The 13,924-nt window shown below is 57.3% G+C and overlaps 1 protein-coding gene across 2 annotated transcripts in view; it reads left to right on the forward strand.

The window, feature by feature from the left end:
- The first annotated feature begins 1,112 nt into the window (after positions 1 to 1,112).
- CRHR1 (corticotropin releasing hormone receptor 1) overlaps positions 1,113 to 13,924 on the forward strand; it is a 44,808-nt gene continuing 31,996 nt past the window's right edge. Inside the window, exon 1 of one of the 2 annotated variants that reach the window (XM_086687601.1) lies at positions 1,113 to 1,403. In XM_086687601.1, the coding sequence (XP_086543727.1) occupies positions 1,371 to 1,403 (33 nt within the window). In that variant the 5' untranslated portion in view covers positions 1,113 to 1,370. The remainder of the gene's footprint in view (positions 1,404 to 13,924) is intronic. The other variant, XM_086687600.1, reaches the window with a different exon arrangement.

Below are 13,924 nucleotides of genomic sequence, written 5' to 3' on the forward strand. Positions count from 1 at the left end.
CTCCCCCGTGGAGGCAGGAAGGGTTAGAAGTCAAAAAGTCTGTCCAACTGGAAGGGCTGGAGAGGAAAGTTTAAGGGGCTGGAGGAGGCGGGAACGGCTTCCCAGAGCTAGGAGCTGCGTAGGGAGCTAGAGAGTCAAGGCCAGATGAAGACCCAGAGGTCTGGAGGGGCGGCTGACCTCTCCCCCTAGGCTTCGGCCGACAGGGGGCGCTGTGACCTCCTCCGCGCCCTGCTAGCTGGATTCCTAGCTGCTTTCCGCTGCTGTAGTGTAATGCGCGCTTGTCTTTCCCCTCCACGGTGCTCAGGTGCCCGCTGGTCCCGCGGAGCACCGCCGTCTCCCTTCCTCTTAGGGGTCCCGGGTTCAGCCCCTTGCCTGGATCAAACTGGGCAGGGGCTTAGTCTGTGGAATGAATGGATGAAGGAACGAATGAATGAAAATGAACGAATGAATGAATGAAAAGGATTCGTCCCACAGAGCTCCGCGTCTCCGCGCGCCCCCGACATGCGGATGCCAAAGGTGCCGGGGGTCGGATGCGACGCCCGCGCCCTGCTGAAGTGGGGGCGGCGGGGACCTTCTGGCCAGCTGGCTGCAGGGCGGGAACTGCCCAAACGCAGTTCCCAGCTTCACCCGGTTTCCGCGGCGCCCCTGCTCATTCGGGGCTGCCTTACTCCCCGGTCTCCAACAGCCTCGCTCTCGTAGATTCACCCGGGCTCCGCCAGACCCCCCACACTCCCTGGACTCCCCAGGTCCCCACCTCTAGCCAGGCGGGAGGCGGGAGACTGCCACCTCTCCCGCCCCCGCAGGCCACCCCCCCCCCCCCCCGCCTCCATCCCCGGCTGCGGCGGCCGCCACCGCTGCCAGCGCGTCCCGCCGACTGCCGCAAACCTGGGCTCAGGGAAAGGGGGTCAGCGCGGCGAGGGCGCGGGGAGCAGGTCCGGGAGGGGAGGGGAGGGGAGGGCGCGGAGGAGGCGAAGGGGGAGCGCGCCGAGGGGCGAGGCGCGGAGGAGGGACCGAAGGGGAGGGGAGAGGCGGGGGAGAGAGAGGGGAGGGGACACTAGGCGAGGGGGCGGGGAGCCGAGGCGGGGAGCTGCGCGGACCGAAGGGGAGGCGGCGGGGACGCCGGGCGGCTGCGGGTCCGGCTGAGTCGGGAAGCGGCGGCCGGACCAGCCCGGGCCGGGGAGAGCGGGAGCCCGCGGGGCCGGGCTGGGCTGCGGGGCCGGGGAGCGCGGAGCCGGGCACCTCGGCGCCGGGCAGCGACACGGGAACCCGGCCGCCCAGCCCGCGCCGCCCCAGCCCTCAACCGCCGGCCGGCCCCTCTGGGATGTCCCAGGGACCCAGGCGTCCGGGACGGTGACCGAGCGAGCCCGAGGATGGGACGGCGCCCGCAGCTCCGGCTCGTCAAGGTAAGAGCGAGCGGGTCAGCCCTGGAGAGCGGGCGTCCCCAGCCCCCGGACCGGCGCGGGGCGCGGGTGGGCTGTGGGTGTGATGGGGGTCACCGGGGAAGGCTGTGCACACACAGGTCCCTCTCTCTGGACCTCTGGAGCCGGCGTGGCGGGGGCGGGGAGGACTCAAGTGAAAAAAGACATCATTGTGGCGAAGCTGCGGGGCTGTTGGCGGAGGAGGGGGTCCGCCCACCCGGGCAACCGGCTCTGTGCGGAGAATCGCTTTAGGCTCTGGGAGTGAAACTTGGTTCCATCTCCCACCCTCCCATGCAGACCCCGACCCCGGGTCGGGAGGCTCCGGAGATGGGTTCCTCGCGGACCCCAGCACGCTCTCAGCAGCCCCCCCACCTCTCCGCACGCCCCCGCCCTGGTTCTTGGGAGCTCCTTCCTGCCCCTTCCCCTGCTCGTTAAGCTGCGAGTCTGGGGAGATAAATGTCCCCCGTGTCTCCCGGCCTTTGATCAATATCGCAGTCTCCGGGGAGGAGACAGTGCATCCGGCTGCGGTTACAGTTGCTGCGCGGCGGCGGGCCGGCGGGAGCACCTCGCTCGCTCCCCGAGCCTTTGCACTCGGGGTCCCTGCGCCGTGCGGCTGGCGGCTCCTGCTTCTCCCGCTCCGGCCCTGTGGCGATGCGATTCCGGCGCCCGGAGTTTAGAAAAGTCGTCCGATAGCATGACCAGCGTTTGCCGGCTCAAGTTCGGGGGCGACGGGGCTGCCCGAGGGCGGCGTAGGCCGGGGAAAGGCTGGGGGTGTCGTCAGGCCGGCCCGCGGGTAGTGACAGCCGCCACTTCAGTGCCCAGGGCTTCCCAAAGCGGTTCGGCTCGCCGGGTGTAGGCGCGTAAGCAGCCGCCGGAGGGAGAGGTGGGTGGGCCTCGGCACCGCTGCCGGGGAGCCCAGCTCTCGCCGGAGGATCCCGACTCCGCAGGGTCCGTGTGGACGGCCTGGGCTACAAATGCAGACAACACCAGCTTGACTGGGTTCAGAGCATTTAAAAGCGATTACATTGAAAAGAATTGAATGGATTTGGGGGAGGGGTGCGGGTTGACTGAATTTCAGTTTTCTAGCAGTAATTAAACCAACTCTAGGTATACCAGCTCCCAAGTGGTTCCAGTTCAGCCAAATTCTTTAAATGTAACAGCGGCCAGGGCAGAGACGTTACCAGTTACCCAAGCTTCTTCTCCATCCTCTCCCTCCCCTCCCAAATATTTATAAGTTGTTTTTAAAAACTGCTGAGGGTCGGGCTGCTTGAACCCATGTCCCCTCCTCCACCCATTAACTGAGGACGAGCGGTGAACCCAGAGATTATTTTCTGGGTGATCAAGACTGGGGGAGGAAGGTAGGAAGAAAAATACCCAGAGAGGTTGAATAGATGGCATTGAATGGGAATATTTTCCGAAAGGCTAGTGTGTACCCAACCTTGCTCTGAATTCACAAATCATTAAACTGAATTGGCTCTTTTAAATGGATTCAGAGAACTGAACTGTAGGTTTGGGGTTTTTTGTGTAGTTTTTGTGTTGCTTTGTTTTTTAAGTTTACGTGGTAATAGCCGAATGTTCTTTCTCCGGCCTTTCTTAGAATCCTGTGTAATTCTCTGCTTAGAATTGTCACGTTTTCCTAAAAGAACAATTTTTTTTTTTTCTGTTGTTATGTGTGTGTTTTTCTTACTAGATGGTGAGATGTGTATGCCCTTTATGTCTGGCCTAATGAACGCAGTAGGTGTTCAATAAATACCGAATGAGGGAGAGGCAGCGAATGAATGGCCAGCTAATGCTCATTTCAGTCAAATAATTACTTGTTCCTTCTATTTATGTAGCACGTACAACTTGCGGGACATTGTTCTACCTGCTTTGCAAATATTAAGTTACTTAGTCTGCTTAACAGCCCTGGGAAGTAGGGATTATTACCGAGGCACAGAGAGGCTAAGTAGCTTGTTCAAGGTCGCACAGCCAGTGAGCGGTGGAACAAAAACTCAAACCTAGGCACTGTTGTTCTAAGGGTTTGTTTTGTTAGCTTTTATCAGCAAATGTTCTAAGCCACTTAAATCTCATCCTAGACCTCTGCCAGATGAGAACCCAGATAGTTCTGTCAGTCTGTAATTATTATATTTTTATTGTTGCTATTTTTTTAAGCAGGCTCCATGCCCAACATGGGGCTAGAATGCACGATCTTGAGATTAAGAGTCGCATGCTCTGGGGGCCTGGGTGGCTCAGTCAGTTGAGTGTCCGACTTCAGCTCAGGTCATGATCTCATGGTTCATGAGTTCGAGCCCCGCGTCGGGCTCTGTGCTGACGCCTCAGAGCCTGGAGCCTGGAGCCTGCTTGGGATTCTGTGTCTCCCTCTTTCTCTGCCCCTCCCCCACTCATGCTCTGTCTCTGTCTCAAAAATAAATAAACATCAAAAAAAAAAAAACAAAAAAAAGAGTCGCATGCTCTACCGACTGAGCCAGTTAGGTGCCCCTAGTTCTGTCAGTTTGAATTTAGGGGAATTCATCCAGAATCCAGTTTGGTCCCCAACAAGTCAGCCAGTGTTGGGAAAGGACCACTCTGGGACCCTTATTGTGGGCTGAGCACTGCCCTGGCTACAGAGAACTGGGGGGAGAGTGTGTGGGGAGAGTGTGTGCAGGTGAATGTGTGTGGATGCAAAGGAGGGGACAGGTGAAATATTGTCTCTGCCTCCAGGGGAGAGGGGGATCGAGCACCTCTGGGTTACCCACCCACCAGCTGCAGCTCCTTGCAGGGAGACCCAAGTGTGGCTCTAAGAGGTGGGCTCTGGGAGTGTGAGGGTGAGTTCTTCTTATGTTTTAATGTTTATTTATTTTTGGGAGAGAGAGGAAGGAGAAGGGGCAGTGAGAGGAGGACAGAGGATCCGAAGAGGGTTCTGTGCTGACATCGCGGAGCCCGATGCAGGGCTCGAACCCATAAACCGCAAGATCATGACCTGAGCCGAAGTCAGAGGCTCTACTCACCGAGCCACCCAGGGGCCTCAAAGAGAGTGAGTTCTGAAAAGGCTGCTGGTTTTATTGCTACTGTTCTTGTCTTAAGAGCAATCTCACAACGCAAGACAAAGTCTGGAAACCAGAAGGGACAATTATTACCCCCTCACCCTCCTAACACAGCTACTGCTATCATTTTTGAGATAATCCCTGTAGGCCCTTTCTCAAGTGCAGGTTTGGGCACCGCTGTGGCCATCGGGCGCACCCCGTCACTTACTGTGTCACAGCGCAAGTCTGGCCCATCCTATTCTGGAGCCTCCAGAGGGAGCTTGTCAACATCTGCCTGCTGCTTATGAGTGGATATACCTTGGATCCCTATACTGGCGCACATTTGGATCATTTCCAAATTCTTTCTTTGACAGGTAATCTGGAGCCAGTTTTTGAGGGAGGCATTGGCAGAAGGGCAAACAAGTGAGCCCAGGGCGGGGCCACAGGCTGCCTTGCTGGGTGGGGACAATTGGGCTGGCCACAAACGAGGTGCAAAGGAGGAGAGTGGGGCTGAAAGCCAGGCTAGGACATTTGGATTCGATACGAATCTCTAGGGAGGGGTCTGTCCAGTTCCCAAGGAGGATACAGACCCGTGGAAAAGCAGAGGCTGTGAGGATCAGCCCAAGTGGAAAATCCGTTTCTCACCCTCTCTGACATTTGCTCCTTGGACAGCGTCAGCAGCCAGCGGGGTTCAGCTGCACAGAAGGAGTTTGGAGGGTCCAAGGGACCCTTTGGCAGCATCCCCAGTGCCCATGACGCGTGCTGAACCCATAGACCCGAGCCCTGACCATGGTGTGGCCGGAAGGAAGGCGTTAGGCACAGGGGCTGGTCATGCAGCAGTTACGGGGTGGAAAGACCATCAGCCTGGGATTTGGCAAATCTGACTTCGGTCTCAGTTGTGCCTCTAATCAGCTGTGTGACTTAAGGTAGGTCACCGTCCCTCTCTGAGCCGTGCTTTCCCTGTCTATAAACAGGGGTATTGCACTCGATTCCCGGGTACCTTTCATGTCTCTGTGAAAGATCTGTGTCCAAACACTCCTTAGGGCCATGACCTTACATGGGAAAAGTGGGGTGCAGCAGATTCAGTTCCCAGCTCTGTTCCTCCCCAGCTATGGGACCTTGGTACTTGGTATTTGGGCTCAGTACCCTGTATAAACTTGAGTATCCATCCCTGGCTATGAAATGGAGGCAATACCTAACTCAGAAGGTTGAGGTAAGGGTGAGAGAGTTCCCGCATGGAAACCCCCTGGGGTAGCACCTGGTACAGAGTTTGTTTTCAGAAACAGGTGCAAGGATTGCTTGCATTTCAGATCAAATGGGATCATGCAGGAAAAGCAACTTGGAGGAAGAGCTCTTGGGCGTTGCTCAATACGTAGCATTTTTGCGTCTTTCCCTTTCCACAGCACTGAGCCTCCCAACCCACCGCATAGAGTAGGCATTTCACAAATGTTTGTTGACGGGATGGATGGCGTTTTTGTTGCTCCTTCCGGTTTACCACTGCGCGATCACAGTGGACGCCTTGCTGTTCCCCCGAGAGGCAGATGTCGTATCAAAACCACCCTAGCAGAAAATCCATCTCTGATGCAGAAAAGAGTGGAACCGCCCCTGAAGGACACTATTTTAAAAAGGAAGGAACGGAGGAATGGAGGAAGGGAGACAACTCGCAACAAATAGCCAATAGAGCACCCCAGTGATTTAGAGGATCCTTGAGAGTAGAGCCTTGGCTCGTGAAACTCTAGCCCCTTTGCTGTGACCGGAGGCGAGCTGGCTGGCAGCAGGTGACCTGGAGCCTTTCTTGTGTCCTCCTCTGTGCAGAGCGGGGTGGGGTGACCTCTCCCAGCTCTGACTCTCCCCTAACCAACGACGGCATCGACAAAAGGAAGCGTGAGTCCATTTTGGAGCTAAGGCCGAGTCTCCGTTTTAGCTACAGGTTTACATTCAAAGAATGAATTTGTTAATTACAAATGACCCCTGTCTGCTTAGAGTCTCAGAGTCCCTTGGAACTAACATCACCCAGTCCTTTTTCAGTGCTTGTCTTCAGGCTTGCTCTCGGTCAGCCCTCCCTCACTGCCCCCCAGTGTGGCAGCCAGCATCTTCTCTCACAGGTGGGAACATCCCGTGAAGCAGACGGGGGCTCCAGGCAAGTAAGGTCATCTCTCTGAACCCCAGTTTCGTCATCTGTAAAAAGGGAGAAAAGAGTACCCACTTTATGGGATTAATCACCATGATTTCGTGAGATGTCAGGGGTGAAATTCAGCACAAATGTAGTGTCTGGCATATAGTAAGTGCTTAATAAATATTCACGATAGTAGTCACTTAATAAATCTTGCCAAATTTTATTAATCCAAAGAGGACCATCGAAGGAGGGGTGAGGAAATGGGAGGTGGAGGAAGGAGTGCTTGGCAGTGGAGAATCTTCCCCCTGCCCCAGAGTCCTTTTCGCAGTCCCCCGGGGAGAAGGGACGGGGTCACCTGCTGTCAGCTGAGGGCAAAGGTCAAAGGAAATCAGCTCTCTGAACATCTGACATATGTGAAGGAATTTGATAATAAAAGTAGAGGCACGTGGGGAGGATAATACCAAATGATTAACTCACTGATGCAAACAATGATTTTGAAAACAACTAGCTGGAACCTATTAAGCCACAGATTATTAACCTTTTCAGAGTAAGTGGTGTCTACTTCGGCAAAATGGAGAGAAGACAGGTGGGGAGGACCGGAGGGAGGAAGCTTGGGGAGCGTAGACGTAAGCTTCCTTTTCTGTGAAATGGCCACGTTGAGATGCGTTTCTGGGAGACAGGTCCCGTGTCCACAGAGCTGCCGACTCAAAGGCTCAAGCCAGACGTGTTCTTTGGCAACTGTCCGTGCAGCAGCCGTGAAGCTGTTTCAGGGACAAATGAAGATATTGCCAGTGCCCTTCCTGCCCTATAAACACAGGTGATTTCATGATCCCACCTTGGCCCTGCTGCGACCCCCCCCCCCCCCCTCCCCCCCCGTGAGGTGCTTAGAGGAGAGCTTCGTGGGGTAGCCCCCCCTCCACCTTCCATCGGTTCCGACCTCCAGCCAATCTGGTGGTGAGCCAGGGCGCCTAGGTCAGAGTCCAGGACAGAAACTGGCCAGACTGGTCCAGCTGCTTCCATAGCTTTGTTCTAGGCTGTCAGACTACAATTTGGAGTGTTCAGAGGTGGTGGGGCTATCCTGAGGCACAGTGGGAGACTTAGGGGACCTTTGGGACAATGTTCTGCCCAGTGTGTTTGGCAGGTACCCGGAGGCTAGGGCAAAAGATGGCTGCGACATTTCATTTACGGCAGGGACTTTCTTCGCTTTGATCCGTATTTCCCCAGCCTCCTTGGCAGGGTGTGGGAAGGGCTCAGGGGTTTCCAGAGGTGCCAGCCCTGACACTGCGAGGATAGAGCCGGGTGGGGAGAGGAAAGGAGGCCAAGGATGTGGGGCTGGGCTATGCAGCCTGGAGGAGGCAGCTGGGTCCAGAAGGGGGTTGGCTACTCAGGGAGAGGGTCGAGGAGAAAGCTAAGGCACAGTCCTCCGGGGTCCAGGCCTCCTGCACGGGGGGCCCCCAATCCCACTCACAGAAGCAAAGACCCAGCAGGCCATGGGCCTGCTCAGGATGGACAATTGTATTATTACATAAGATGTGGGCATGCGGACAGACAGCGAGGGAGAGGCAGACAGAGAGACAGAAACTAAAGGTGATGCAGAGGTGAGTACCTCTTGAGCCAGAGGTGCTGGCTCAAGTTGGCACAAGAGAGAGAGAGAGAGAGAGAGATCAGGACCAGAAGGGCCTGGAGGACAGAGGAGGGAGGAAGAGAGAAGGAGAGGGAGAAAGAGGTGGTAGCACGAAAAAGGACCTGTGTGTCATTTTTGGCCGTTCTGGCTTTGTACTTTCTCCGTAGCGCCCAAGAGAATGTGTGCCCTGCTTTGGAGGCCAGAGATAGCATTTCCCCTCTTCGTTTCTTCCAAGAACTACCACTCCACCCCATCGCTAGCCTTCCCGGGGAGCAGGGATGCTCTGAGGCTGAGGCTCGCTGTGTGGAGGCTGCGGATGAGTGTGCGCAGACAGGAGTGCTCCCCTCCCCCTCACCAGCCTCCCGCTGCCCCCCCCCCCCCCGCTCCCCGGCCCCTGGGCTGAGTTCTCCTCCCCAAGTTCAGAAGGAACACAGCCTGCTGCCTTTGTGGTCCCAACTGATTACACACGCAGTCTGTCTGTCTATCTTGAGCCACTTTTGCATCATTTGCAATAGCGTGCGCCCACCTGCTACCCCCTCAGATGGTCACACCCCGGCCTGTCTTCTCTAAGCGCAGTCAAACCCGTGAGGTGCATGGCACCCACCAGCTCGAGGCCAGGGCCAGAGGACTGACTCCCAGAGGAGCAGCCGGGCACCCGGGGGCTGTGGGTTCAGCAGTGGACGGTCACTCTCCGTGGTCACCCCCTGGGCCACACGTGCCTGGCTGGGAGGCTGAGAGGCTGGCCCTTGGACAGAGGCCTGTGTCCTAGGCTTGGCCTGCGCCCCTGCTCTCCCCCCTCTTCCTGCCCTTTCTCTCCACTTCACCCCACTTCTCTTGGCCGGATGCCTCTGTGCCAGGGCTCACACCCATGACCCCATGGGGTCCTCCTGTCCCTCTCTAGAGGTGAAAGAATCAGACGCTCCCAGCAGCCATCGATCCTCTGTCCCTCCGCCTCGGTCACACTGCCCCCTCCCCCCAGCCAGAATACTCATGTCTAACTGCCACCCTGCCTTTGGCCATGCTTCTGCCCCCCAGTCTCTGCACCAATCCTATGTGACACGTCTACCAAAGTCGTCTTGAACTATCCCTACCCCCTCTTCCAGGAAGCCCTCCAGTCGAAGTACATCTCTCACTGGTTGTTCCTGTGCTTCTGCTGGGTCTTCTCCTTCCTCTCGTGCATGGTGGGCTCTCAGACAACAGGGGCCCTCCTCCCACAGATGCTCCACACGTTCACTAGCCAGACCCCACACGGACCCCTGGTCACTCACATCCCCTGAGCCCCTGTTCCCGCCGTAGATTGGGAGCTGTCAGGGCCGGAGGAGTCTCTTAAATTAAAATAAAAACAAAGGTCTCCGGCACCTAGTCCAGTGCTCCACGCACACACGGCGCATCATGGATGTGGAATTTAGGCGAGGGGTCTCCCTGATCCTGCCTCCTGCTGCAAGAGTGTCTGTGCTCGCAGAGGTGCTGTAGCGACAGGAGACACAGAAATGACAAGCTAGACAGATTCCTCTGCTTCTGCGTGTGGATTTGTGACTCAATGGCTTATCCAGCCCTACGCTGTCAGTGCCACTTAGTAACATTGAGCAATTCCGGCCCTGCCCGGTGTCCCAGCCCGGTCCCCATAGCACTGGGGGCATCTGTCCACATGAGAAAGCAAGGGCATCACTTTGCATCATGAGGGTCTGGGCAGGGTCAGTGGGAGACATTGCTAGAGGGAGATTTGGGGCTGGGCTGAGGACAAAGGTGCAAGAAACTTCTCGGAACCTGGGGTCTTCATTTTTTTTTTAATATTTATTTATTTTTGAGAGAGAGACAGAGTGTGAGCAGGGGAGGTGCAGAGAGAGAAGGAGACACAGAATCCGAAGCAGGCTCCAGGCTCTGAGCTATCAGCACAGAGCCCGACGCGGGGCTCAAACCCATGAACCGCGAGATCATGACCTGAGCTGAAGTCTGACGTTTAACCAACTTGAGCCACCCAGGCACCCCCTGCGGTCTTCAGACAGCAGGGCACTTAGGTCCTCAAGCCGGGGCTGGGGAGGAGGCGTGGTGGCGGCCCAGGTCTCCCTCCACATCCCTGCCCTGGTTCTGCTGGTAACGAGGCAGGAACAGCCAGGGAACACAGACGTGGGCAGAGGACTCGGGAGGAAGGTAGTGGGTCCATTCTTGGCTCCCTCCAGGGGATCCCGTCTCTCAGTCCAGATCCTAACCCCTCCATTCCCTATGGGTGGGGGGCAATCTTTGGTGTTATTCCCTCCAGTTTGCTGGGCCCCGAGAGCTGTGCCACGATGGCTGCAGCCAGGCTGTGAAACGCGAGGCACACGCACACCCCCGAGAAGCGAGCAGCCCCAAGAGGCAGCACTGACCCTAACGCTGAGGCGGTAGGTGCCCACCAGGTGCCACCTCCTGGGCAAGTCACGCCACCTCGCCAGGCTTGGTCCTCATCTGGACCATGAGCGAAAATAAAAGGAAACGCCTCTGTGCTGAGGGGCCCATCCCCAACCAGACTCCCTGGGTGAGACCCCCCCCCACCCCCACTTCTTCCGGGAAGGCCCCTCACCCCAGCCTCTGCTGCCCTGGATGCTGGCCCCAACCACGGAGCCTCCTCCAGGGGGCCTCCCGGATAAGCCGGCCTCCATCAGCTCTCCTCCAGCTAAGGCAGGGCTTCTCAAACGGGCTCCAGGGAAGGACCACGTGGATTTTTCCAGTCTGTGGCGGACTGGCACCTGGTCATCCTGCAAGTGATGACCGTGCGGCCTGCACCACCCGACTGCCCTGGAGAGGTGGACATCAGAGCTGGTCTAACCCTGTTGTTCAAGGAGATCAGTCTTGTGACGACACGCAGGGATATCACAGCAAGGACAATTCACATCGGGGTTCCCAAATGCTTACTCTCGGGGATAGTCTGCAGCTAGGCACCCATGCGGACCACCGTTTGAGTAGCACTGGTCTCAAGGCCTCCCCTGGAGCCAGAATATATGGCCTGGAATCCGTGGTTCGCTTTTCATGGGAGCCTGGCGGCCGGCCGGCCTTGCTCCGCACCTGTGCACCTCCTGCCGTCAGGACTCAGCGACAGGGCCAGAGCGGCTCTTTCGGGGGCAGCAGTGGCTGGGGGCCTGAGGCAGCAAGAGCTCGTGGCCAGGAGGGCAGAATCCTTCCGCTTCCTCGGAGCCCTTACCCCTGGCAATTCTGTGCGGGCCCCTTCCTCCTCCTGGTTTTCACTCATTAAGCTGCACCTTGTCACTAAGGTCGGGGGAAGACTCATGACCTTGAGTGGTCGCAGTGCTCTGGGGAGACAAGGGAGGTCCTTCCTCTGTGGTGGGCTCACCCCAGTGCTCACAGAAATCAGCCCCACGTTGGCTCTAGGCCTTGGCCCCGGGTTGCCCAAGATAAGGGAGCCTGAAGTCTCCCTTGCTCCAGGGCCCGGCTCTGCCTCCTGCCTCCGAGATGCCGGCCCTGGGGACAGGCTGCTCCAGAGCCCAGGCTGGGCCAGCCCGGCCTGCCTATTTGGGGGAAGAGGCGGCCACACGATGCCGTCCCTGGGCGGCTCACTTCCCTGCATTGGCTGCACCGCGGGCAGGCACTTCCTGCTTCGGCTTTGCACCTCCCATGCATACCCCGGCCTGGAGAAGCCGACTGGGCAGCACGAGCAGGGAGGTGAGGGACCTCCTGTCTGCCCAGCTGGCCAGGCACCCCCATTCCCGAAGGACCCCGGCCTCCAGCCTGAGGCCAGGAGTTTCATAAATGACTGGTCCAAGGTCCCCCACGGGGCATTTGCTGGATGGAGTGAGATCAAGGCCTCTTTTTGTCTTACAGACCTGCCTCCCTTGTTCTCCCATTCTTCCCAGGGTCCCCTCCCCACACACCCCCCTCCCCACCACCTGCTTTCCCCCCGCTCCCAGCTTCCATGATGGGCTGGCAGGTGCATGTTTTCGGATCCGGGAGGACGCTGCAAAACCCTCCAGCCCCCGGTTTCCAAACCTCAGCACTGTTGACATTTGGGGCCAGGCCATTCTTTGCCGTGGGGGCTGCCCCCCTGCATTTGAGGGTATAGAGCAGCCTCCCCAGCCTCTAGCCACTAAGCGCCAATAGCACTCCTCCAGCTGTGGCAACCGAAAACGTCTACAGACATGTTTCATGGGGGACAAAAATTGCCCCCAGCTGAGAACCACTGGGTTAGTTCAGTTACCCTCACTTCTGGTGAATCACTTGGTGAGCATTAAATAATAGACTCCTGAGTTTCCCCTCAGATCTGCTGAACCTGACTTCCTGGGGTGAAGCCTGAGACACAGAATTTTCTACCTCCCAGATGCCAAGGACTGTCTGGAAACCTCGGATTTCATCTAATTTGCTCCTTTTACAGGCAAAGAAACAGACGGGGCCATTTTCTATCTCATGGATGAGTATATAGTTATTCCTAATCGCTGCCGTAAATGACCCTGCTCGATGGGGTTCGGTGGTCAAGGAGCCCCTTGAAACCAGCCCCTCACGGCCTTAGAAGGCAGCTGCTTCTCCAGAAAACCCAGCCTCAAAACCTTTAGCCGTTTTCTAATAGGACCTGATTTCCACACGTCAGATGATTTCACTCTGCCTTCCCGGCCCTCTTCACATCCCTTTTAAGACGCGGCTTCTCAAAGGATATCCCCTTTTTGCCGACCCCGAAATCCTCCTTGCTTTACTCTTGTCGCAGAGCAGGCTGAGCCGAGGAGGACACAGCTGGTAGTGACACCTGTGTTGCCGGTGACTTCACACACTGTCCCCAGCAGCTCAGCTCCGTCTCCCAGAGGAGCAGCTGCCTCTCCCACGCCCTAAGGGGTGGTTTCCCAGTGTCTGGGAGCCACTCACGGCTTCCAAGAGCAAGGGGCCGGATCAGAGCCCCATCCAGGTTCCACTTCTCTCTGAGAACCAAACTTAACCCTTCCTGAGTCCCCTGACAGCGTCTGACTGCCACTGCCAGCTCTTGGGAAGCCAGGCTGTGGCCCCGAGCCAGAGATCAAGAGGCAAAGGAAACCTATACCTCTTCTTCTGGAGGATGTATGCTGGGGGGAGGGGTGGGGAGTAGGGAAGGAGGCAGGACCGTCAGGGAAACAGGCTGTCCTGGCCAGGGGTCCAATCCTGGCATGGAACACGGCTCCTATCCCAGGCCCTCCGCTCACTGTGGTAAACAACCTTGAGCAAGTTACCAACTGTGCACGCATCAGTTTGTCATCTGTGCAGTGGGAAGAGAATAAAGGCTCCACCTCTTGGGGTCCAGAAGGATTAAAAGGGAAAAATGAGAGTCTGGCACCGTGCAAGCCTTCAGTAAAAGCTAGCGATTAGAGGAAAGGAAGAAGGAAGAAAGGGAGTAGGGAGGGAGATGGAAGGAAGGAGGGAAGGAAGGAAGGAGGGAAGGAGGGAAGGAAGGAAGGAGGGAAGGAGGGAAGGAAGGAAAGAAGGAGGGAAGGAAGGAGGGAAGGAAGGGAAATGGAGACTCGTGAAGACTAAGAGAGCTGGGGAGGTTGAGACCAGGACAGAGAGGGGACGGTGGGTGGGAGGGGGCAGGGAGGATGAGAGGCATGAGCTGTGGGAAAATACTAATGAGTGGATCTAAGGGGGAATCCTACCAAGAGAGGGTGAGAACGAAGGCAGAAGCAGCAGAAAAGGAGAGCAGACGGGGATGGGACCGGTGCCGTGTTCCGGGCGCCGCCGCCCCCCCACCTCCCTTCCCTGTGCCCAGCGAATCCCCACCACACACGTTCACAGGTGGATGCTGGCGGCTAGGAAC

This window comes from Puma concolor, chromosome E1 (assembly GCF_028749965.1).
Source record: "Puma concolor isolate L17-30 chromosome E1, mPumCon1.1.hap2, whole genome shotgun sequence".
NCBI lineage: Eukaryota > Metazoa > Chordata > Mammalia > Carnivora > Felidae > Puma > Puma concolor.